General features: G+C 44.5%; 1 protein-coding gene across 10 annotated transcripts in view; it reads right to left on the minus strand.

Annotated features, from left to right (window-relative positions):
- The window catches only part of ZFPM1 (zinc finger protein, FOG family member 1), a 133,671-nt gene that overhangs the window by 78,830 nt on the left and 28,317 nt on the right, over positions 1–26,524 (minus strand). For 2 of the 10 annotated variants that reach the window (XM_061594175.1, XM_061594173.1), the window contains exon 1: positions 8,967–8,994. The exons of 3 other annotated variants lie outside the window; for them this stretch is intronic. In XM_061594175.1, the coding sequence (XP_061450159.1) occupies positions 8,967–8,975 (9 nt within the window). In that variant the 5' untranslated portion in view covers positions 8,976–8,994. Of the gene's footprint in view, positions 1–7,831; positions 7,898–8,106; positions 8,175–8,966; positions 8,995–11,976; positions 11,996–18,892; positions 18,933–26,524 lie in introns of those variants that run through there. 5 more of the 10 variants (XM_061594170.1, XM_061594172.1, XM_061594167.1 and 2 more) reach the window with 5 other exon arrangements.

Raw genomic sequence — 26,524 nt, forward strand, 5'->3', positions numbered from 1 at the left:
TAGCAGGATAGGAAAGATATGCTCACACCCATAAGAGATAATGCAAGAGTCGGGGGGCGGGGGAAGGATTTCTCCCCTGCAGTCAACCGAGGTCATTCCCACCAGACAACAAAAAGGTTTTAAACAGGCAGGATGCTTTATGGGGGGGGGGGTGAGGCACACTTTGAAACCCATGAGGAAACGAGAGACCTCAGCACAGCCTACGATCTGGGTTTGCGATGGGTGGCCTTGGGCTAGTCTTTTTCTCTTTGTGACTGGCTAGCGGATAAAGAGTACTGGGGCTTGGAGTAAGAAACACAGGGTCAAAACCCTGCTTGGACAAGCAGTTCTTTGGGAAGTCTTGGGCAAGGTACTACCTCAGCCTATCCTACCTCACTGGGTTGTTGTGAAGATAAAATTTAAGATCTCCCTTGTTTGCTGCCCAGAACTCCTGAAGACGACTGGTGGGACATAAATGTGACTCCTACACGTACAACTCAGCTCTTCACCTGTGAAATGGGAATATCCATACCATACGTCATGGGGCTTTTGTGAGGATCAACTGTGTACCTGTGGAAGTCATGAATTCATTAGACATGATCTATAATAAGGGTGGAGGGGAATTAATGCACAAATCCAGCACCTGTAAGCTTTTGCTGCCTCTGAATAAATCTTTCCTCCCATAACAATGCAAAGCTACCAGAGTGATGCAGGACAGGACAGGGAGTTTGCTCACCTTGGGTAGGGGACCCCTGTAACTCTCCAACAGTCACTGCTGTTTCTGCCTGTGGTTTTTGATCTGACTTTGGCTTCAGAGAGTCACACCTTTGGCCCGTTGAGTTCAGTACTGTCTGACTGACAGCCCCTTTCCAGGGTTTCAGGCAGGGGGTATTCCCAGCTCTACCTGGTGACAGCATGGATTGAACCTGGGGACACCTGCATGGGAGGCAGCTGTTCTGTCATGGTCTGTCCCCTGAGGACCTGAGTCATCCCTGTGGACGGCATCAGCTAGGTGTGCAGTTCCCAAGACAGGTAAACGGAAATGGACTGCCTTCCAGTCGATCCCAAATTATGGCGACCCTATGAATAGGGTGTTTATTTATTTATTTATTTATTATTCATTTTATTTTATTACATTTTTAGACCGCCCTATAGCAATAAGCTCCCAGGTGTTCATGGTCAGTGGTATTCAGAGGGGGTTTACCATTGCCTTCTTCTGAGACTAGTCCTCCCCAGCTGGCCAGGGCCTGCTCAGCTTGCCACAGCTGCACAAGCCAGCCCCTTCCTTGTCTGCAACTGCCAGCTGGGGGGCAACCTGGCTCCTTGGGACTATGTAGATTGCTCACGGCTGCACAGGTGGCAGGGCACGTCATCCCTGAGCCACTTCCTGTGGGGGTGATCTTTAGCTGGCCCTTGACACCCAGGAGACACGAGCGGGGATTTGAACTCACAGACTCTGGATTCCCAGCCAGGCTCTTCTCCCCACTGTGCTATACCAGCTGTCAGACAGACAGGTAGGACCAGGCTTAAGGAGGTCTTACAAGTGAACACGAAAGCAGTCTGGAAGATGGAGGCAAGTTTTGCTGGTCCTATGCTGTGGAACACACTTCCAGCAGAGAGCCGGTAGGCACCCTTGCTTTTGATTTTCAGACATCTCTTGAAGACCTTTTTATGTAGACAGGCCTATCTAACTCTTAGCATTTTTTTGGTGGCATTTTATTGCACATACTGTTACACATTGCCATGTTATGTTCGATGAACTGGTGGTACATAAATATATAAATAAATAAATACAAATAAATCACCTTCTCACTCTGTACCCAATTTTTTTGGGGGGAGGGGAAGTAGACTTTCCAATCTGGTTCTAGACCAACAGATACAGAATGTTTTGCAGAGGTTCAAAGTGGGAATGACAGCAGATGTCCAACAAAATTCCTGGGCTATGCCACTGTTGCCTATAGGTGGCAGAGTCTACGTCTAAATGTTCCTCTAGGCACTAATCCACAAAAACTAGAAATAGTACCTTAGAACATTCCTCCCCATTGTGTTCATTGACAGGTTTTAAATACACACATTCGGATTTATGCCCTCCTCCTCCCCAGTAGAAGCATCCCAAAAGGGCTCATGCTATTTGGAGTTTGCCGAATGGGTGAACTCTTACTGCTGGTGTCTTGAAAAGGGAGGTTCAAGTGTAATTTAAAAAAAAACCTACAAGCCAACAATCTCTTTTTTTTTTTTTCAATAATTTTTATTCAGATTTTCATAAAACATACAAGACAAAATCATAAAACATTCAAAGACAAAAAACAAAATCAAAAATAGTTAAACAAAAAGAAAAAAAGAAAAAAAAAACAAAAATAAAAAATAAAGAGTAAAATATTGACTTCCCATTTGTCAAAGATCAAATCAGTTATAAGTCTATAATATATAACAATCCTGTCTCTTAAGTCATATTATAAAATCACTTTCCTCCAGTAGTTATCTTACTTAATCATCAAATCTCATAAACATTACTTTATTCTTTCCACAAAAAGTCAAAGAGAGGTTTCAATTCTTTAAGAAATATATCTATCAATTTTTTTTTCCAGATAAGCATATCGATTAATCCATCTCATTACTAATTATGATAATCTTATTGTCATAACCATAGTCAAAATAAACATTTCAATTAATCCATCACATCAGAATCTGTTAGGTTCAATAATTTCAGTAGCCATTGTTCTATTATCTCTATTAGTTCCATTTTCCATCTTCCATCTTCAGTAGTCTTGTTAAGTCCAGTAATTTCAATATCCAATCTTCCATTATCAGTATTCCATAATAATCTTGCTGTCAAAGCCATAGTCATATAGTAAGAGTCTGATGGGAATTACCTCTATCCCAAATATTTTCTTGCCATCCATTCTGAATAGGTTGCTGAAATACTGCTGTAAAATCATATCTCTGTTCTTTTTTTCAAAATACACTGGGTCATCTCTTAAAAGTTTTTCCATTGTCACATGGCTGCAGTTAATTCCATAGATTTTCTCTATATTGGGCTCCATCACATCATTCCAGTCCAGAAGATTATCCATGCCATTGATAACTTTATCTCTAGAATCTTCATTCATTTCTTCAGAGATAACATTGAGTTCCAAACAATAGATTTTATTTCTAAAGTCCATAGACTCCAAATCTTGTTCCTGTTCCACGTTGGTTCCAATCTCCGGGATCTCCTCTCTCACAGGGACCCCTATTCCAGTCTCCAGGGTCTCCTCTCTCACAGGGACCCCTGTTCCAATCTCCGGGGTCTCCTCTCTCACAGGGACCCCTTCCAGGGTCACCTCTCTCACAGGGACCCTTATATCTTTAATCTCCTGCTTCATTTTACTCAATTCAATTTTCGTTATCTCAATCTCATCCATTATTTTCTGAAACATAGTTATTTCCAGATTTTCAGCCACTTTCTTAATTGCCATTTTAAAAGAAAAATATAGGAAAACCACTTCTTATTTCAGCAACAATTGGGTTAATACTCCAAACTTGGTGACATCACAGTATAAACAGAGCAGACAGCCTTATCTCTCCAATAGTTAAGTAAACAAAATGCAGTTCCCAGGATCGAAACAATTAATGGCAATCGTCAAGAAACAGATTCGTCAAAATAAAATAGACCAAAAAGAGAGTAGTCTCAAAACAGTATAATATTTTTCAAAATAAAAATCTGGAATAGAAATCCCTCTTCTGTGTATATCTTTAGAATGCAAATCCAGGACAGCTTTTTGCAACAAAAACAGAGATAAGCTATTAATTAGTGCGTAGCAGAGAGAAGTTATGGCTCCCCAGTGAGATGTCAAAAACTGATCAATCTGGCAAATCTCTTTTAAACAGCAACAATTTAAGTCAAGTAAAAGAAAAATATAGAAAGAAGGGTGCTTGCCTGTTAGTGCGTTCTCTCTTAGAAGATAAGATGAACGTTCGCTTTTCCAGATAGAGCTTGTTGTTAAAAATCCATCCCACCTTCGTCGGCTGGACCTCGTCCCATAAATTAATGAGATCTGGTCGTCCCAACAAAAATAGGCTTTGAGGTTAATCTCTTCGTTTCTCCCTACCCGGGAGAAGTTTAATCAGTCAAAAAAAAAAGAAAAAACTGACTGATATATCTGAATAAGCTTCTTTTGAGGCAGGAGCCCGTCTCAAAAGCAGGCACAGGCTAAGTCACCCTTCCCGGAAGTCAACCACAAGCCAACAATCTCAACATCTGGACACACAGATCTAGGCTGATAAAAAGCCCCTTAATAAAGAAAAAAATACACAGTCACAGACATGGTGCCTTGCTCTACACTTGACAGAAAGCTCCACCCTTGGCCGAAAAACAAACGAAAGAAGGCAAATCGTTAGACTAAAAACCATTTAGACCAAACGAGTAGAACAGCCTTCCCAACCGAGTGTCCTCCCAGTGCTTCAGACTACAACTCCCATCAGCCCAGCCAGGTTGGGGAGAGGCTGAGCTGCATTCTCATCTCAAAACCCATGCTCTGCCAATTTGTTGGTAGGGATGTGCTAGAATTCCATTCAATTCGGATTTGGTACCAAATTTTCCTTTAACTCACATATTTTCCATCACTGTGGATAAGATTTTTATGTAGCGATTTTTGCAAAATGTCGATATTAAGAATAATTCTATCATTATTTCCTTCAAAATACTGATATTTCCTTTCAAAATATTGATATGAATATCAACATTTTTTGTCAGGGAGAAAAAAGGATCTGTAAAAGCAGTGTGAGCTTCAGTCGATACTGGCCTGTTAGGTCAACAGAACAGTTTCGAACTGGCACTGGCCAACAGATCCCATCCCTATTTCTTCGACAAGGCCTCCCTACACAGAGGAGACATAGTCCCAAGCAATGTCATCACAGACAGGCTCCTATCTGCACTGGGGGAAGATGGGTAAGTGAGCAGATAGCGGCAGATACCGCCAAAGAGGATGTTGGGCAGATAAAGTAGAGAAAAGAGCCCTCAGCCAGACACAAGCCACAGATAGAAGGCCCACACGGATGCCAAAATCACTAATCAGAAACCTACTGCCCATTGTGGGTTTCCCTTCCCTCTGGAAGCTAAGAAGCTGGTATGTGCGAGGCGGACAACAGGGCATTTTTCTTTTCTCATGCTAGTACAAGTTGGGGGTTAATCAATGGCATGGGCTGACATCAGACGCAGGGCAGTGAGTCTGAAGAAAGTAACGTCTTCACATCATGCACAATTTACAGTAATGCCTCAATCAACAAAGGAGATGCTTCCTGGACAGTACTTTTTTAACAGAAACTTTGGTACCAGAGGTAGGGATAACATGGAAGGAATAGGGATCGGTTCCTACACCACAAAAAAGAAGAGCAGTTCGACACAGTTCAGCAAACTTTTTATTCAAAACTGACAATCCGCATGTCTGAAATGAAACGACTAGGTCAGGGCAGCCTTGCATGCGGACCCCTTGAAGACTTCTTCCAAAATGCATCCAGGGATGCCTGCCTTGCCTTTGTCATTTATCATGGAGCATCTTGCTAGCAATCTAAAGCTTTGGGCACAGTTCTCCTCTCCTTACACTCGAGGAGGCAGGCAAGGGGCAGTCTGTGCTTGGTCTCTCTCTCTCTCTCTCTCTCTCTCTCTCTCTGCCATCCTCCCCTACATGCCAGCAGACATGTCTGCAGTAAACAGCACTTCCAGGGCACCCAAAGCACTGTTTGCTGCGGAGGCACCAGCGCCACCTGGCAAGGAGCGCCATTCCAGCCACACGTGAGTGAGCTGCCTCCAGCAGCAGCAATCCAGTAGACAAGGAGCCATATTCTGACTATGTCAGAGTGTGCACCCCCACCCACGCACCCAAAAAAGACTTTGTTAAAAGAAGCTTCTTTCCTGGAGGAACTATTAATGGAGGTATTACTGTATTTATGAAACTCACCCTCTTCCCCCACATTTCCTAACACAAAGGTGATGACAGTATACCTTACAAGATTGTTAAGTGTGTTACTGAAGCAAGACCCACGAAGCACCTTGAAAAAACAGCAAGCAGATTGTATTACTTGCTTGCTTGCTTGCTTGAAAGCTAAACTAACTAACTAACTAACTAACTAACTAACTAACTAACTAACTAACTAACTAACTAACTAACTAACTAACTAACTAACTAACTAACTAACTAACTAACTAACTAACTAACTAACTAACTGGATTTAACTAACACAGGGCAGCTAAATGCTAAATATGCTGATAATTTTATTTATTCATTATTTATACCACCACCACCCTTTGCCCACAGACCTCAAGACAGATCAAAACAAGAAACAATTGAAAACATTTTTTTAAAAAAAATTGCATTTTGTTGTCTGAGAATATTACACATCAAAGGACTAACAAGAAAACATGCATGTTCCTGTTGCTGCCTAAAAAGTAGGCAAACTTGGCGCCAACCAAATTTCCAAGGGAAATGCATTCCACAACTGGTGTGCTACAGCTGAGAAGGGTTGCTGTCAAGTTATCACTCCTGGGGATCAAGAGAGGGTTTGGATGTCTGAACGTCTTCACAGATTGCACACCTCGAAAGATAAGTTCTGGCCGAAAAGGTGGAGAGTAAGCTTTGAAACATGGAGATCCAATGCACTTGTTCTCTCTCTCTGTCGCCTTCAGTTTGGAGATCAGAAGCTAATGTGACAGGACAGCCGTGAGGCAGTGTCTAAACTGTTTGGCTAGACCCATACTTCTGACTAGGACAATGCCCCACACTAAGCCCCCCCCCGACTGCCGTGTTTTTCCAGGCGTTTTCTGCAACATGTCACTGATGCAGTAATAGTGCATTAAGTGGTCTATTTTTTGCTGGACCATCCACACATCATTCCGCTTTATTAGTTCTGCAATGCTTCCCCAATGCTACCGTGTTATTGCCGTCCGGAGGGGCACAATAACACAACAAAAGTGGAACAAAACAACAACCCTGGAACATTTGTGATCCAAAACAGGATTGTAGCAGGAAATTTGGGGCATGTACCTACTGCAGAGAAAGCAGAATGTCTGCCCTGAAAGTGGGAAACAGTACTGAAAGAGGGGTCGGATATAACCACCCCAATACCATCATGAGCACAAATCATCATGGATAATGGTTTTTTAAAAAAGACATTCAAAGGGGCCCTAACAAATGTTTGAAACTTGCATGTATTGGTGGCCCAAAGGAAAGTCTGAACCAGTTGAGGAAGCAACATGAACAAGTTACTGTTCCCTGCCTGTCACAATTTTAATGCCACCATTCATAGAATTTTAGCATTGAAAGGAAGGTTGGAAGTGATTTTGTAGTCCAGCCCTGTTGCTCATAACAACTACAGCATCCCTCACAGTTGGCCAATCAACCTCTGCAAAGGAGAGCTCACCACCTCCTGGGGCAAAGTCTGTTCTACTCTTAAACAAACAGCTCTGGCCACTAGGAAGTTTCTCTTAAAAGGTTTCAACAAAATCTATTTCTCTGCAATTTCCAAACACAGGTTCTACTCTTGATCTCTGGAACAACACAAGATGAATATAGGAACAGTTGGAAAACTGACATTATCGTCCATTACAGGGATTCCGGAACGCAGGAGAATAATCCCCAAAATCCCTTAAAATCCTGGGAGCATTGATTATCTCAGAATTTGAAATGGAGCAAATTGCTAGGGAGAAGCAAGAGGACAAAGTACTTTGGGGACAGAAAAGGAAAGAGAAAGACCCTGTATATCATATCATACAATCAGCCCAGCACCAGGACTAAAAAAAAAATATTATCCTTATTATTGCTATTTTATGGCATTTATTTGTCACTCACAACAAAAATGTCTCAAAGCAACTTACAGTGATAGAAAACGTACACGGCACAAAATTTAAATTGCATCCGAAAGATAAAAGCATATTCATTAAGGAACCAGTATGGGCTGGCTTCTAGCTCCTTTGCTCCCCATCCCTCCCCTGACACTTAAAAACTTGTCCAAAGATAAGTTTACTATCAGTCTGGTGCGAGCAGCTGATAAATGTGCAGGGAACGCCCAGCAGCAAAGCAGGACCGCTCTCTCTCTTTCTCTAATGAGGAGCCCTTCTCCATTGCTCCAAGATGATAAACTGAGACTGACCTTCCACATGGGTCTCCATAGCAACACAGGTGCCCTCTGAGCATTATATTCCTTCCACACGCCCCCAGTGATTAGAAATGCTAAGAACTGGGGCGGGGGAGAGGTAGAAGGCCAACCATTTCACCATTTCTCTTCCCACCTGGTTTTAATGCTTTGCCTAATTTAAAGACAACAGGAAGATTCACCCATGAAGTGTGTTTGATACAGGCCTCTAGTTCTTTCTGCCTCTGCAAAACAGATGAACTCTAGATTGCACTAATTCTCTGCACTTCTTTTTCCAAAACTTTTCCTAAAGGGGATATTTATAGCAGTTGGCTTTGCAGGCACTCCCCAAGAAGATACGCTTTTTAGGGAGGTGGGGAGAACAGAGCATCTAGTAAGTCCCAGGATTTTTTGGGAACAAGGCACGAGAGCTAAGAGTTTGCAGTGAAGGTAGGCCCGCCGTTTGAAGAAAGCACTGGCACCGTTTTGAAAGGAACAGCCAAAATCAAAGATTCCCTACAATCAATCAAAGGGGGCTTTTTCTCCCTCTTGTAACAAGAGAATGAATGAAGCTCAATGGTGGAAGATTTAGGACCAGGGTTTTGGGGTGGGGTGCATGGGGGAAGGATTACTTCGTCACACAGGACACAGTTAAAACTAGGAAATTCACAACCACAAGATGTAGTGATAGCCACCAACTTGGAAGGCTTTAAAAAGGGGATTAGACAAATTAATGGAGGAGAAGGCCATCCCTGGCTACTAGCCATGATGGCTACGATGCCTCAAGGGTCAGAGACAAGGCTGACTCTGAATACCAGCGGATGGGGAGCAACAGTGGAGAGAGGGCTACTGCTTTCACGCCCTGCTTGAGGACTTACCAGAAGCATCTGATTGGCTGCTGGAGAAAACAGGATGCTGGCCTAGACAGGCCTATGGTCTGATCTGGCAGAGACGCTCTTATATTCTGATGAATGATCAGGGAATTGCTCCAGTTCCAACAATGCCCTCCTTTGCCCACACAACCTGTACTACAGGAACTAATTCCCCAGTATGCAGTGCTGGGGGACAGGCTTAAAGGGGGCCAAAGAGAGTTAGCACACACTGTGAATATTTACTACATAAAACGTGCCTCTTATCCTTTCACCACCATGTATGTTTCACTCCAACTAGGAGGTTAAGAGGATGACACCCACACCCACATTGTTCTTTCAAAGCATTATGCTTAGAGGTGATGAAGGAATTTTAATCCATGCAAGGATTGCCTCCCATATAAAATTAGTGGACGTACCACATGCATTTTTACATGTGGCACACTCATAACATGTAACAGGAGCACACACCCTTTTTAAAAATTAAAAGAAAACCTGCCATTTATTGTTTTTATTATTACAATTATAACCCAACTTTTCTTCAAGGAGGTAAAAGTGGTGTACATGGTTCTCCTCCTCCTCATTTTATCCTCACAACAACCCTGTGAGGTAGATTAGGCTAAGAGACCATGACTGGCCCAAAGTTACCCAATAAACTTCATGGCCAAGTGGGGATTTGAACCCTGATCTCCCAGGTCCGAGTCCAACACTCTAAACGCAACACCATACTGTTTTTCCTGTCTGAGCATGGCTTTCATTGCTACTCTGTGCATTTATCTGTTTTTAGCCTCCTAGCTTAGAGCTACCTGATGAGCCTTCATAGCAGGGATTGAACCTGATCATTCTGCATGTCAAGCAGATGCTCTGGCACTGAGCTACAGCCCTTTCCCAACTTGTCCTTTGCCTCGGCCAGCAAAATGTCATGGGATGCCTCTGATGCCCCACCCCATTATTTTTAAAAAAGAAAGCCAATTACCTCCACCCCCAATCTGAGGCTTTCCATTTCCAAGAACCCACAAACCACAACAAGGCACACAGGTTGGCACATTTGACTACTACCTGCTATGGATTGCCGAAATGATGAGCTCAAATGGGCACTGTTTTGCAATTTGCTTAGATGATTTATCTACCACCCTTTGCACGAGTCACAGGGCAGTTTGCAACAATGTGAAATAAGATAAAAAGAGTCCACAGAATCCATAAAATAACACAGTCCTTAAAATACATAACAACTTTTGACAACTAACCAAATGGCAGTTTACTAACAGCAGCAGCAGACAATCTGTTTATCTACTCAGCTCTCTCCTCCCAATGCTTGAAAAAGGTGTGCCTGAACCAGTCACCCAAAACTATAGAGAGATTTTGACAGATGCATTTCATTAAGGAGGGAGCTCCATATGCAAGGAGCCACCACTGAGAAGACTCTTCCCCAGGCCCCCACGCCACTTTTTTTAAAAAAAAAACCTGCATCCCAGCCTGCCAGAAAATGTGGGTGCAGACAAAATAGTTTCAGATACACAAGAAAAGAGAGCTTTAAAAAAAAAAAAAGTATTGTTCCATTTATAACCCGCCTTTCCTCCAAGAACCTCAGGGTGGTGTACATGGTCCTTCTCCTCATTTTATCCTCACAACAACCCTGTGATATAGGTTAGGCTAAGAGACAATGACTGGCCCAAAGTCACCCAGTGAGCTTCATGGCCAAGTGGAGACTTGAACCCTAGTCTCCCAGTCCTAGTCCAACATTCTAACCAGTACAGCACACAGGTTCTCCTTTCACCGCTACTCTGTTCTTTTGCCTACTTTTAGCCTCCTAGTGTAGAGCCTCCCTGGAGATCTAGGGAGAGACCCCCTCCTCAGGAGGTGTTTAGTCCTGCTGCCCCAGTTGCAGGATCTTCCCTGAGCTGAATACAGTGGGGTTCTGGAGTCGCAGGTCTTTTGAACTCTGGTTTCCCAGATTCTAGTCCAACACTCTAACCACTATATCACAGTATAAACATTGCTCCCTTTGTTTTTATTTTTGTTTTTAAATGCTTGCTTTTTGTAAGTTACTTTGCGTTTTGCTTTTCTGGGAGAGGGGAGGAGCAAATAATAAACACAATAAAAAAAAATAACTAAACAAGTAAGTGACTAAGTGTATTATGGCTAGACAAACACTACAAGCTTATGCCCCGAGGCTAATCCCTATTCCTGTGTACATGTGGTAAATGAAGAACCACGTATCTTTTCCACATATGAAAGGACACACCAATGATGCTAGTTTTGCAGCATGCAAGGCTACCTTCAGCGACTGTGGGTGGCTTGTAAGTAAGAAATCTACTCTCATTGGTCAAGGGCGAGAAGGTAGATCAGGATGGCTCAGTGGTGTAGCACATCTTGGCCTACAGAAGTTTCCAGGTTCAATCCCTGGCATCTCCAGGTGGGGCTGGGAGAGGCTCCCTGCCTGAATAACTCGGGGAGCCCCTGCCAGTCAGTGCAGGCATACTGAACTAGATGGACCACTGGCATAACTCATGTATAACTCAGTATAAGGCAGCTTCCTGTTCCTAAGAGATGTCTCAGTAATTTGCAGCCAAAAGTTCCCAAATCTCAATTGTCCATCAACAACTGTAAGAAAATGGCTTTTTCAAACAAAGAAAATTAACCAGGACTGGACTTTTGTGTGAAAGGACTGCAAGCTCAGTTCAGTTCTGACACTGAAAAAAACTTCGAGTTCAGAATACGCACAGAGGCACCTTCTTCTTTAATTCTAACTGTATGTCTGGGTGGGGGATCTTGGGGTTTGAGTTAACAAACACAACAGATCAGACCAGCCTGACGTCCGCCCACCCCTCTTCTAGATAAGTACATGGTGAAAGGGAAGGGGGGCTTTGCCTTTAAAACCATACTTTTTTTAAAAAAAAAGGACACAATTATTTCTGACATTTTAAACGGGGAGGGGGAAATCCACAGTTCATACTGACTGACGAGATGGACTTGGGGCTCATATTCAAGTGAAAGATTTCAAAACCGACTTCCTCACCTCTCCATGATCAGGCATCCAGAATACCATGTCTTCAATTCTGCGCTGTGGCATACAAGGACTCTGCCAAACATGGGGAAGGGCCATAGCTCAGTGGCAGAGCATCTTCTTTGCACGCAGAAGGTCCCCACTGGCATCTCCAGGAAGGGCTAGTAAAGATTCCCTGACTGAAATCCTGGAGGGCTGCTGTCTGTCAGTGCTGATGATATGGAGCTAAGATGGACCGATGGGCTGTCTTGGAAAACAGCTTCCTTTGTGGGGCAGCAGAACGGCCTTTGGGTGCCGGCACTAATTCCTGATATTTACTCTCGGCTCAGTGTATCCAAGAAGCAAGGGAGAGAAACCTAGCAGAACATTTTCTTAAAAACCATTTCAAAGACACCCTTGGCAACAAGATGGCCGCCCAGAGGTCAAGAGAGGATCTGGCCTTTTTTGGATTTTTCTTCAACACCCCCCTCCCTCCCTCCCTCCCTCCCCTGTTCCCCAAATCTCTTGGGGAAGAAAAGAGAAGAGGGGGCTAAGCAAGGAGGAGGAGGAGGAGGAGGAGGAGAGTCACAGCCTGAGAAAAAACAGCCCTCCTGCTGCTATCAGGGAGATTGGTTTCAGACAGAGCTTCCCTCTCTGCCAAGTCCATATCCTATCTGAGGCGGGTGCAGTTACTTAACATTCATCACGGACTGAACTCTGTAACTTTATCAGTTCTGGAGTATGGCGCCATCTCAGGAGCCGGCCATTCTCGGCTCTCAGATAGGCCTGATAAACCTCTGATAGATTACAAAAGATTGTTTCACTTCAGGGGACACGATTACTAATACTAATAGTGTGTGAGAGAGAGGGAGACAGAGAGAGAGAGAGAGAGAGAGAAACTCACATCATATCAAGCGAAGAAGGGGGGCAGAGAGAGAGAGAGTAGGGAAGAAGAGAAATAATGAGAAAGAAAATACGAGGGCAATAGCAATGAAGTGACTTTACGTTTCAGATGGGGGCCGATAACGGACTGATAGATTTTAAGAGAGGGGAAAGATTCTAATAGAGCTATCCCCAGTCCTCAGACACATCAGATGGATAGGAACAGATTGCTTTGCAAAAAAAAAAAGAGGAGGCGACTTCTAATGCAACGCTGAGGCTTTCATCTGATAGGAGTAGGAGAAAGGGAGTCTGGAACAGGGAAGGAATCAGGGGGCTGCAGTGGAGGAGGAAGAGGGGGCAGTGAAGAGAGAAGAGATGTACCCTCAAATAATCCCTCTATTGCCCAATATTGCAAATGTGAAATCAAATTTGTAAAAGCTCTGTGGGAAAAGATTGCACTTCAACACCACCACATGTAATAATAAATAAACGAATATTTTGCATGTGCATTGCCATTTAAAATAGTTTTATATGGATTTATCTCACTAACAGGGCCAAGAGTGCTGTCAAGGATGGCTTCTACACAAAATGGGTCTCTTTGAAACAACCCAGTTTCCTGGATTGACTATAATAAACAAATAGAACATTCTGTGTAATAAGGGCCACATTCACACCAGACATTTATTCCGCTTTTATCCACTTTAAACACTCATGGCTTTCCCCAAAGAATCCTGGGAAGTATAGTTTGTGAAGGGTGCTGAGAGCTGTTAGGAGACACCCTATTCCCCTCACACAGCTACAGTTTGCCAGAGTGGTTTTATAGTCATTTCCTCTTCTCAGAAAACTCTGAGAACTGTAGCTCTGTGAGGGGAATAGGAGTCTCCTCTCTGCACCCTTCACAAACTACCCTTCCCAGGATTCTTTGGGGGAATCCATGATAGTTTAAAGTGGAATAATAGTGGAATAAATAGTGTGAATGTAGCCAAGGTAAAGCAGCCACCCAATGCAAGTGTAAGGGGGAAGGCAGTTTACTAGTAATTAGGCGCAATATCTTGCTCCATATACTATGCAGAACTGACACTGCCGAGGAAATGGTATATAATACAGTTCTCCCTAACTTGCCGCCCTTGAGAGGTTTTGGACATCATCCTTGCCCCTTGGCTATGCTGTCTGGGGCTGAAGCGAGTCATAGTCCAAAAAGTCTGGAGGGCAGTGGGCTGCAGAAGGCTGGTCTAAATAAGAAGAATCCCCCTTCCTGAACTAGAGTAGCAAAAACTGTATGAGATTAGCATAAAGTTTTGATGATATATACACACAGAAAATTTATATACCACTTGATTGTAACAAACCTCTCAGCGGTTTGTAAGAAATATTACAATTATCAATAAAAAGTTAAAAACATTTAAAGAACAATAACAATCAGTAGTAAACTAAAAATAGATTGAAACACAACAACATCTATGTTCCTGGACTGGCTTGCCTAAACAGAAACATTTGAAACAGGCACCAACAAGAATATGTCGAAAGCACCTGCCTTGTCAATAGGCAAGGAATTCCAAAGTAGAGGTGCTGTTGCACTAAAAGAAATGATTATTTACAAGTGTGGAACGAGTATCATGTGGCAGCTATAACAGTGCCCATTCTGCAGATCCAAGTGCTCAAGTGGGCACATATGGGGTAAGGTGGTCACGGAAGTAAACTGGTCCCAAGCTGTTAAGGGACTTTATATACCAATAGCAACACCTTGAACCTGGCCTGGTAACAAATCAGCAACCAGTGCAGATCCCTGAGCCAAGGTGTTATATGCTGACAGGGTCTCCTTCCTGCCAGCAACCATGCTGCGGCACACTGCATTAACTACATTTTCCAGGGCAAGGGAAGCCCCATATAGCGTGCTCTCCCGGTCCAGGAATGGTCACAGCTGTCATACCAGGTGCAGCTGGTAAAAGGTCATTTATTAAAAAATAACCGCATTTTCCAGTTGGTTCTATGGGACAAGCGGGCAACCAAAAGGGTGTCAGCAATCGTCCTGGCACAACTTCTTTCCCATCATTTCCATTCAAGCTATTGAAGAGACATGCACAAGCAAGGGGAACATCAGACCAAAAAATGGAGAGAAACGAAAGAGCAACTTATGGATCAACATCAACACAAAGAGCATCTGATCTTTGGACTGCTGATAAAGAGCACCATGTCTGCAACTGAAGCATTAGAGGTGTGGGTGGGCAAGAGGACAGAGGTCCACACCCAGAGAGGGAAAGATCTGGATCTGTAGGCAGGCAGCCTCCTGACCCCCAGCAGACAGGAAGCAGAAGTCTCCCTAATAATTATCTGTATAAGCACCATTCCCTATGAGAACAGAAGGGATCCTCCTCAGGCCTGCTGATGCACCCACTCTGGAACCATCTCCATGTGGCTGCAGAGTGCTTACAAGGGAGGCTCACCTACATTTGTCAGTTCTATCCAGGTTTCCCCAAACAGGTGCCCTCCAGATTCCTGTCCATTTGGCTGTGGCGGTATAGGAATTGTAGACCAAAACAGCAGGAGGACACCTGGTTAGGGAAGGCTGTTTGAATCCCAACATCCTGGATCACTTGTGGCAAAGGTCACAACACTTCCAGGTTGGACAGCAAATGCACTAGCCATGATGGAACATGTTCAGCACAGACACTCCACAATGTCTTCTGCTTCTGGTTTTTGGAGAGGATATAACCCTGCACCTCTTCTCTCTGTGGTGAATATGGATAGTTGAAACAGCAGCACAGACAGGACCCTACTCACTCTATGTCAGCCTTTGCCAACCTGGTACTCTCCCGATGTGCTGGCCTGCAACTCCCATCAGCCCCAGCCAATGCAGCGGGCACCAGTTGGCAAAGGCTGCCTTCACCCTCCCGCCAGATGCATCAGAGGGAAATCCAAACTCAGGAGTGAAAGTAACCTCCTGCGCAGAGTATATCTCATAGATGACCACCCTCAAAAACAGCCAGAATGAGACCATTATTATTACATGTGCAAAAAGTACATTTCACAAACCAGGCAGTGACTAACTTGTGTTTGAGACTGAGAATGCCCTCACTATGAAGTTGGAACCCATCACAACACCCAGTGTGTTTGCAAAATCCACATTTTATTGCATTCACACATTAAGACTATCCAGTCTACACTTTAAAAAACACCTCAAGTGCATGCCTAGAAATGTTGCTGGAAAAGACCCTGTTGGGCATCATGCAAACGTCACGTAAAAGAGAGAGGCCCCGATTTACTCTTTAACACTGTCCACACAGGGCCTTAAAGCACAGCCCTCAAGAGGTCATGCCGGGCCGGGAGGGGGGGGGAGGAATTCTCCATCAAAAGTGCTTCTGAGTTTGGGGGAAATAGTTCTTCGAAAGGTGTGAAAAAGAAACAGTTCTGTTCCTTTGTGGTTTCCTCAGGTGGTGGTGAGAAGAAAATAACACCAGATGTAGCCCACAGGACTGGGGCATTACATTAGCCACATGGTGGCGGAGAGAGTGTTTGGGGGCGTTCAATGGCCCCTCTGCTCTTTATGCGAAGCCTCTTAAGAATTTCTTGCTTAGTGCAGCCAATATCTCCTCAAAAAGAAATCCAACTAGCCCTGTCTTTTCTGCCCACCTTCCTTTAAGACATGGGTGGGGCAACATTTTCACCCTGAGGGCCACATTCCTTTCTGGGCAACCTTCCAAGGGCCATGTGCCAGTGGCTGATGAGGTCAGAGGCAAAAGTGGCCAGAATAATGAATGTAAATTTTATCTTGTACAGTCAGCTAGTTTCTACACACAGACACCCTTTTATCCTCCGTCCAAGCAAACAAGAAACATTATCAGAGTTCAAGGGCACATTGCAGCCAAAGCAAAAACACTCAGGGTGTGAAGGAGGGCCCGTGTGAAGTGTGGCTTCGGGAGAGTTCCAAGGGCCAGATGGAGAGGCCTGGAGGGCCGCTTTCATGTTCTCCATCCCTGCTTCAAGGGATGCTAACGAATGGCTAGCATGCCTTGACAAAAAACAAATTGGACAGACGCACACACCAGTCAAAGGCTCCTGTGATTCCAAAACATTTACCCCTAGAGGAGGTTCCCTACTGTGCCTCTAGCATTGTTCTAACCCTTGCTCCTTCCAACCTCACACTCGCATAGATACAAGGAATAGACTCTGAAGCCAAGCCATTCTTATTCTTTCACACAAACAACCACAAAGTGTAGAAGTGAAACATTAATTTAATGGCAGGACTTCCGTGATTCCTTGGGGGAAGCCATGGCTGTTTAAAGTAGTATGATCCTGCTTTGAAATATATAGCGCAGATGGAGCTTAGTAGCCATGAGCAGCCTTACCCTCCATGTGTCTAATCCCTGTTTGAAGTCATCACTGCCTTCCTGTGGGAGCAAATTTCCTAGTTCAGCTAAGTGCTGAGTGAAGAAGTCCCGCCATCCAGCTTCATTGGATTTATTTATTACATTTATACCCCGCCGTTCTTTTCATGATCGAAACCCAAGGCGGCTTACATATGGTTCCCAGGCGGTCTCCCATCCAGGCAATGACCAGACCTGACCCTGCTAAGCTTCAGCTGGGAGCTGGCCTCATGTACCTTCAGACGATAGCCTGGGACCATTGGTCCATCTAGCACATGGACTGGCAGAGGCTCTCGCTGGCAGGGGTGTCTTTCACAACTCTACCTGGATATACCGGTATACTGGATATACTGGTGTTCTACCACTGAGCCATGGCAGAATACACCACTGAAGAAAATAAGCCCCCCCGGAAAAAAAATCACACAAACTGTGAAAAAAGAGAAGGTCGTCAGTAAGCTACAATATCATCGTGTTTGGGCCTCTCCAGACTGGTGGGTTTTTCTGTGGGTGCATTCGGCAATATGTTATTGACACAATAAACAGTGCATTAGTGGTGGATTTATACTGGCCTGTCCACACATCATTCCACTTTATTAGTTGTGATGCCTCCTAAATGATACTGCATTATTGCCGCCTGGAGGGGCACTCTTGCGCTATAGCACAACAAAAGCGAGACAAAAAACAACACTGAAACATTTGTGGTATGGAAATTTACAGGATTTCTAGAGGAAACTATGGGATATGCACCTATTGCAAATGAAGCAGCATGTCCCCCCCCCAAAAAAAACTTTTGCAGGCACAAACAGTATTGAAAGCAGGGCTGTGTAGACCCCCGCCACACACACAATAACATCATGAATGCAAAACATGATGAATACACTCACAAAAAAGGACACCTGGAGGGCCCCTCTATCTCCTTTTCAACATCCATTCGTCTCAAGCCTTTATATCAGCAGGGCTTGCACAGAGTGAAGGAGCAAGCCCTTGTTACCAATCTATTAGAGCACTAGCCCAATTTGCTCAAAATAATTTCCCCTTGCTATATCTTGCACAGTGGCCCTAGACTGGAAGGACCCCTCCCCTTTGAGAAAGCCCTCCCATTCCAGATCTTATTACCCGACCAAAAAAGAAAAAAAAAGCCAGCTATTTTATTCTCATGAGCAGAAGTTCCTTCCCCCAGTAGTGTTTTTTTTGGGGGGGGGGAGGGTTGTTCCCGGGGTTGTGTTTTGACTTCATTTGCAAAAAAGTAAAATAAAATAATGTGCAATTTTAATTTAATGGTAACATTTTATCACCAGTTCCATGAATTATCAAGGCACCGGGGTTTGTGTGTTTTCTGTTCTTGGCATTTTGGTAGAGTGAGATAAGAGTAAAAAACAACAGAGCTGCTCAGAGAGTGAAAAAGGGAGATAGATAACACAGATATCAACTCCTACACAAAACAGCCCTGGACTTATCTCTGCTTTTTATCACAGTTCCTTTAAAAAAAATAATAAAGAAAAGAGAACAGCCCAACTGGAATGGGGGCAAGCACATTGGAAATGAACTTTATACAGCTTGGTCTTTAGTTAGAAAATTTAGAGGGAAGAAAACTTGAGATGTGAAAGAGAGATATCTTCAAAGGTCAATAAACCCAGAACACTTAAGAACTAACGCTTATTTTGCATGCAAAAGGTTATTATTTATGGATTTCAGAGACTTACCCTCTCCTTAATTGCCCCCCCCAATGTAGTGAAGGAACACCTGCAAAGCAAATTTAGGTGTCAGAGTAGAAATGAAGGAGAGTTATATCTTTAGTCAGCCACGCAAATAAGAACTGAACACTTACCAGCCCACATTCATGGATCAGCTTGCTACAACAGGGGTTTGCTGGGAAGCTATTCCTCCAGAACAAACAGGAGAGTCAGAGTTGCTGCAGTGGTTAGAGCAGCCTTTCCCAACCAGTGTGCCTCCAGATGTTGATGGACCACAACTCCCATCTTTCCTAACCATTGGCAATGCTGGCTGTGGCTGATGGGAGTTGTGGTCCAACAACATCTGGAGGCACACTGGTTGGGAAAGGCTGGGTTAGAGTGTCAGCCTGGGACCTGGAAGACCAGGATTCAAGTCTCAACTCAGTCATAAATCTCAATGGGTGACCTTGGACCAATCACTGACTCTCAGCCTGACCAACCTTACAAGATTGTTTTGAAGGTAAAATGGGGAGGAGAACCATGTAAGCCACTTTGAGCTCTTTGGAGCAAAAGTGGGATATAAATGTAAAAAAACTGCTACTCAAACTGGTAGAATGGGCTAACTACAAAGCTGTTTGTAAGCCATTCATTAAAAAAAAACAAAAAAAACAGGACACTTACAAGAGTGGTGAAAACAGTGGTGGCTCTAGGTCAGGGGGGCAGTGGAATCCACTCTGGGTTTTAGTTGAAACTTTCAAGAAATTGTCCAAATGCACCTTGGACAGCTTCTTGAAAGTTTGGACTAAAACCTGGAGTGGATTCCACTGTCCCCCGACATGGAGCTACCAGCCATCACTGGGTGAAAAGGGCGAAATTATTCCCATCCTCCCAAAGAGCTGTTAAAAGAGCAATTCCACAAAGCCTCTTAAGAATTCTAGAAAGGGGAATGCAATGTTTGATGGGGTTGTTTTAATTGCATAGTAACACAGGAGTGTAAATGAAGACCTTATCCCTAATTCCAGACTCAGGTGTGGATACACATGGCTAAATGACTCTTTGTACATGCTCAGACACTCTCGCACATTTACAAGGGTTCTGTGTGCCACAAATGTTCAAATCAAAATGAAATGGACTGCCTTCAAGTCGATCCTGACTTATGGCTACCCTATTAATAGGGTTTTCATGGTAAGCAGTATTCAGAGGGGGTTTACCATTGCCTCCCTCTGAGGCTAGTCCTCCCCAGCTGGCTAGGGCCTGCTCAGCTTGCCACAGCTGCACAAGCCTTGTCTGCCACTGCCAGCTGGGGGGCAACTGGGCTCCTTGGGACTCTGCCGCTTGCCCACGGCTGCACAGGGGGCAGGGCACGTCACCCCTGAGCCACTCCCTGTGGAGTGAACTTTAGCTGGCCCTTTACACCCAGGAGACACGAGCGGGGATCTGAACTCACAGACTCTGGACTCCCAACCAGGCTCTCCTCCCCACTGGGCTAGACCAGCTGTATGTTCAAATCAAAGCTCTGCTGATTTATCACTTCTAACCAAATCCTGGACGCTCTCATACTAATGCATTAAAATAAGGTGGAGGAAAACAGATCTCTACCCCATGCTATGCTTTAGACCACACACTGCAGTGGAGGGTGTGTGTGTGTGTCTGTGTCAACCTGATTTAGGGGCAAATTCCAAGCCTAGAGATCAGGAAGCTAGATCACTCTCCTGGGCACAAGGACAAATCTGCTAAGCTGAAAATGGGGGGGAGGGAATCTCCTGACATAAACCCCACATCATCACAACTGCACCTCATGTCTCTGTCTGTGGCAGTTCCTAAGCTGCCCGCCCTCCTCCCAAGAAAGCAGAAGGAAGCTTCATGAGATCTTAAAAAGGCAGAGGGGAAAGTATGCATAGTCCCCTTTTTTATGGCTGGCCCTGTGTTCTGCTCCCTTTCTGCAACCTAGAAAATTGCCCTTCCCGGGAGAAAAGGATGGAAACCTATTTCCATACAACCCAACACTCAAGGCAACTCTGAACATCATAGATACTCTATGAGAGAAAGAGAAAGTACCATGGGTCTGCACGTGTCCATCAGTGCAAGGGTGCATGCTGTGGGCATTGCGTGGGTGGGCAGCGTGCGATGCACACACACCCACAGCTGGCATGACGTCCTCTGAGGGGGGGACCAACCTTGAATGCAGCCCCTGGGCCAAAAATGACAAAGGGGGCCTGGACCTAATATTAGCCTTCTCTTTTGCAGGACCATTGCTGCCCACAAAAGAGGGTGTTTGGAGAGGAGTCTTAGGTGAGAGTAGCCTTACCTTAAAATGCTAGGAGGTTGAAGATCATGCTTTTAAGGTGGCACTTTTGGAGGCAAAAGCTATCAAGGAGGGAGAGGTTTCCAGCAGGGGTGTAGTCGTCTGGGGTCTTAGACCCCTTACTTTTTTGGGAGCAGGGTCCCAATGTTCCCAGCATCCTACAAGCCAATCAGCATGAAAGGGAAGCATAGTGGTCACTGAGAAGAGTCTTCCAACATGCTTCCTTCTCCTTTCCTGCTGATTGGAGCCTAGTGATGTAAAGTTTCTGGAAATTTTGAAGCCATGGAAAAAACCTGGGGGGGGTTGTGGTTTTTTTCCAGAAAAAATGGAAATTTTCAGAAAAATTGAAAAATGCATATATTAGCACTTTTTACAAATTGAAAGTCACTTTGTTACTTCAGGAACATCAAAGTAATTATGTACAAGTTGGTTTGGCATAAAATTATCACATTTGGTATATTAAAAGAACATTTTATTCAAACAATTATTACAAGTTGAATTTCATTTTTTTGAATTTTTACTTTTTTTTTGTAACAAATGGATCTACAAGATCCTGAACTGTAAGGAACCTCTTTTGTGTTGCCATTTTATGAGGAGCAGGCAAAAAACAATTTTTAAAAAACAGAAGAAACCATCAACATTAATAACAAAGAAAATTATTTATGTCTCTGCTAGTCCTCCACAGTGTCAAGCAGACATAAAGCATCCATTCCCATAAAAAGAACTGAGAAAAAAAGGGGGGGGGGCAAGATTCAATGAAACAGTTTATTCATCATGCTAAAATAAAACATTCCATAATCCATTTTTTCTTCATTTTTTCCAATTTTTCGAAAAAACAAAAAAGGCTTTGGGGGGAAAACAGGAAAAAACAGTTTTTTTCTGAATTTTTCTGGTTTTTCCCCAGGTCTTCATATCTCTATTGGAGCCAGAGTGAAAAGAGGCAAGTCAGCCACTAAGAAGACTCTTCTCAGTAGCTAATACTCTCCCCTTTCATGCTTATTGGCTCCTAGTGGCATCTGTTGTTGTGGCAGAAGCCTTCAATCAGGATCTCATTCTCAGCCCAGCAAAGGGGAGGATGGGAGGTGGCGCGGCTGTGGCTATCATGAAGGGACCTGGCATTTCTGAATTTGGCACGGCTCTCCTGGCTGAAGGTATTATATGAGTGGAAAGGGTTCAGGATCACTAACTATGCAATAGTAACAATAGTCCATATGAATGTCTGAGAGTGCTCAAAGCATGTCACATTCTTCTGCTGTAATTGTTAAACAACCCTGTAAGACCAGGACTATTTATTACCCACATGTGGCAGATGGGAGGCGGAGACGGAGTCCACCTGGCGAGTTCACCACGACAGAAGCAAGATTTGAACCCAAGACATTTTGCTTACTCCCTCAGCCACAATGCTACCCCAGATCTTTTCCTTACAAACAAAAATGTAGGGTGTCCCCATGAGACACCTTTACAAAGGATGGTGAAGTACACCCATTTCCTTGCCAGAGGAGTTGGAACATCAGTCCAGGGAAAATTATGTTTTCTGTGTTTCATTTTAATTGCTTCCTGTGCCCAGAGGCCACAAAAGTCATCTGAATACACACAAACCTGCAATAAAAAACCCCTCTTTCACTGGGCACTTTGGCACAAAAGCATCTTCTCTGACATGATCCTAAAATCCCCACCCACCCTCTCCTCTGAGACACACAGATGCAAAACTGATGCCTCAAGGTTGCTCCAGCAAACAATAAAATAAAATAAAATGGACAAAACCCTCCAAGTAATCCCATTCACCTCCTTTGCAGCCCCATTGCTTAAAATGGCAACAGACTCAACACATGCTTGCAAAGCTTTTAATTGTCTGGCTGCAACGTATTTCAGAGAGTGCCGGAAAGAGCCAGGCCTTTATATAGTTGAAACATGGGGCAGAACACTGGAAATAGGATTGGGGGGGATGGACTCAAGGCCTTCTCTCTCTCCACTCCCCACCGCTCTTTCCTCCCCCCTCCCTCACACTCCCTTCCCTACCTTCTTTTTTGAAAAACATAATTTATCTGTGTATTATCAAGAAATCCAGACACTTTAATCAGTGAGCTATGAAGTCAGTATTTCCATTCTTATCTAGTGGAGGAGTGGAAATGGAGAGGAGATAGGCAGCTCCAGAGCCGGCCCATGGTGGGGAATGTTAATGGGAGAAGAGGCTGAGCGATTGGCTACTGAGCTTTGGCTATCGCGACCATTATCAAGCCCTTATCAGTTCAACCATCAGTGGCACAGTAATGGGGCCAGTTCAACTTCCCGCATTATCATATCCGCTGAAACCTGCATGAGAGGCCTCAGCTGGGAGACAGAGGAGAGTGAGCAAGCGACTGAACTCCACATTGAAAGAAAGAGAGAAAGAAGGGAGGGAGGGAGGAATAGGGGCTATTTGGGGGAGGCAGCATGAGAAAAATGCCAGATGAATCAATCCAATCGCAAAAGCAAAAGGCAATGCATGGAGTGTGGCTGGCTGTTCTATTTCCCTTTCCTGAACGGGGCAAAATCCAGAGCCACCTTTGGCAGAGCCTCCTTTCTCCGTAGGATGGCACATATCAGAGACCTGTGCTGCCCCCAAAATCTGCTGGCTTGCCAATTCAGAGGTTCCAAGGGAACACCAAGGACTCTGCTGCTACTGTCGTCACAGCTGCTAGGGGTACAGGCCCCCAGAACAAGAAGAACCCAAATCCAGGCAATCCCAGAGCACAGATGGCCGTTTCCACCACCACCCAATCCAAAACCCTTCTCACACTGCCAGCACCCAGCTCTGAGGCTCCTGTTTGCAGCTTGATTTCCAGAAAAGGCCTATGCCAGGGGTAGCCAATGTGGTGCCCTCTGGATGTTGCTGGACTCCAACAGCCATCAGCTCCCCCCCAGCCAGCAGGGCCAATGGTCAGGGATGGTGGGAACTAGAGTCCAGCAACATGTAGGTTACCCTTGGCCTATGCATCCCAGGTGGCTAAGCAGCAATTCATGGACTGTCAGGATCCCTCTGCTAAGTTCATTCTTCTTCTTAATTTGCACCATCCCCATTAATTGGCAGAGGCCTTCCTGGACAGGAGATGTTCCAATAAGAAGTAGAACCTCCGGCATATTAATCCAGCACTGAAGTACAGCAGAGTTGGAAAACAAATGCTCACTTGGTTGGGTGCACATGGCAAGTCATTGCTATACAAGAGTAGGGTTCCCTCCGTCTTTTTAGTCCAAAAACCAGATATATATCAGCCTCTGCCAACCTGGTGCCCTCCAGCTGTTTTGGATGACAATGCCCATCATCCCCGCTGGCACAACTGATGCCCTCCAGATGTTGCTGGACCAATTCCAAATTTGCTGGCTGGGGCTGATGGGAGTTGTAGTCCAAAACAGCTCGAGAGCACCAGGTTGGCAAAGGGTGATGTAGACATGAGAGGGTTTAGGGACAGGGATGTTTTTGGCAGACTTACCTGGAAGTCTACTTTGGAGCAACAGAACAGAGCTGAGCTAAATGGCATTTCTTGCTGGCTGTGAAGGACACAGTAGCTGCTGGTTGGCTGCAACAAAAATGGTACAGAACAGACTTTTTTATTCAAAGCCCCCCCCCCGCCAAAAAAAGTGGTTTACAGTCTTGTTAAAAATACAGCACAAGACAACTAACTGTATGTTGTTCACATTTCTGATTTGCGTTACTGGATGCGAGGATGCTTGTTTGTAATATTCATGTGAATTTTTAGACAAATATTGTAATTATTTTATATTCTACTGCTGTATTTTTGGTTTGCACATGATTCGCTTTTGTTTTCATTCTGTTTATGTACATTACTGACAGATTCATTGCTCGGTTCTGTTACTTAAAATGTGGATGGTGATATTATTAGCAGCTGTATTGAATATGGAATACATAATAATTTTTGTTGAGATGTAAACTGCTTTGAGATTTCTTGAAATATACAGCGGTACACAAATTGAATAAATAAATAATAAACCATTTCTCACATGGGAAATACAGGTTCATGCACTCATGCTGTGAGCAGGGCAACCCGTCTGTTCCCATGAGAAGAGAACAGAGCGATATAAGCTGCACATCCTCTTTTAGAAAGTGATGAGCATGTTGCCCCCATATCCATGATATACAGTATTTGCATGTGAAGTTTGGACTTCTGAAATAATTGGGGGAGGAGAAGTGATGAGGGACTCTGGAGGATTAGATGAGAAAAACAGAGTGTTGAATCCTGTGAGCAAAGGCAAAAGGTCTGTACAGACATCAGTTTTGGAAAACTTGGGATTCTCCGGATCAAAACATGCTGCTTGTGCACACACTCTGTGCACACCCTTTTGAAAAGCGTAGCATGTTTTCCAGCTTTCCATAGTGCTGTGAGATGTATCCATGTCAAAGGGGCAGAATACCTTTTCCAGACAGCAGGCTGCATCCAGCCCTTCCCAACCTCTGCAGGCCGTTTTGACAGGTGGGCAGGGTCAGACACCTGTCAATCACCTGAGATCAAACCACACTGACATAAATGGGGGGGGAGGTGCAGGCAACACAAATCAGCTGATAAGTGGCACCTGCAAGCTTCACTTCCAGCAAGGAGCTGCATCTTTACCTGCCCCACACCCAGTGTCACATATGAAAGTCAGGTGAGTGTGGCTTGAAGAAAATGGCCTTGCTGGCCAAGTTAGGACCCCAACCGGCCCTAATTAGGCTTATGGGTTGGATGCTCCCCACCACTGACCTAAGTCATGCCGTCTAGCTTCTCCCCTACCTATTCCGCCTTTGACGCCAGCAAGGCATTTCGAAGCAGCATCACATGCATCACATGATGATAAAGGGTCAGGCTTTCACTCATATCTACAGACCTGAGACCACTGTATATATTTGGTGGCTGTCGCAAGCACAAGAGTAGGAGTGCAACCCATGCACTACTCTTGCCATTTTAAAAATATTGCATTTGAAAGAAATGAGCAAAAAGTTGAAAGCAAAGCAAAGGGGTTCACCAGCAAGACACCAGGTATATCCCAAAAGGTACAAGTCACCTGCGCATGTTATCCTTATCAGGAGGAGGAGGAGAGCCTGGTAGAACACAGCGCAATGTGTGACAAACACAACCCTGGCCACTGTATGAATGTCTTAAGAGTAATTCTGCAGATGCACCTGGAAAAGTTTTGCTCCCTGCAAAACACCTGCCTCTCCCCACTCCTCCAGCCCAAAATGACACATCTCAGCGGTTGCAGACTCCAGGATAAGTGTGTGTGTGTGTGGGGGGAATATGCTGTCTCTGGGGCCCACTCATTTTGTCCTCTGTTGACAGCATTGACAAAAGGAGCCATCACCCGTGGCAGAATTGCGACAGGAG

Source organism: Rhineura floridana, chromosome 13 (genome assembly GCF_030035675.1).
Source record: "Rhineura floridana isolate rRhiFlo1 chromosome 13, rRhiFlo1.hap2, whole genome shotgun sequence".
NCBI lineage: Eukaryota > Metazoa > Chordata > Lepidosauria > Squamata > Rhineuridae > Rhineura > Rhineura floridana.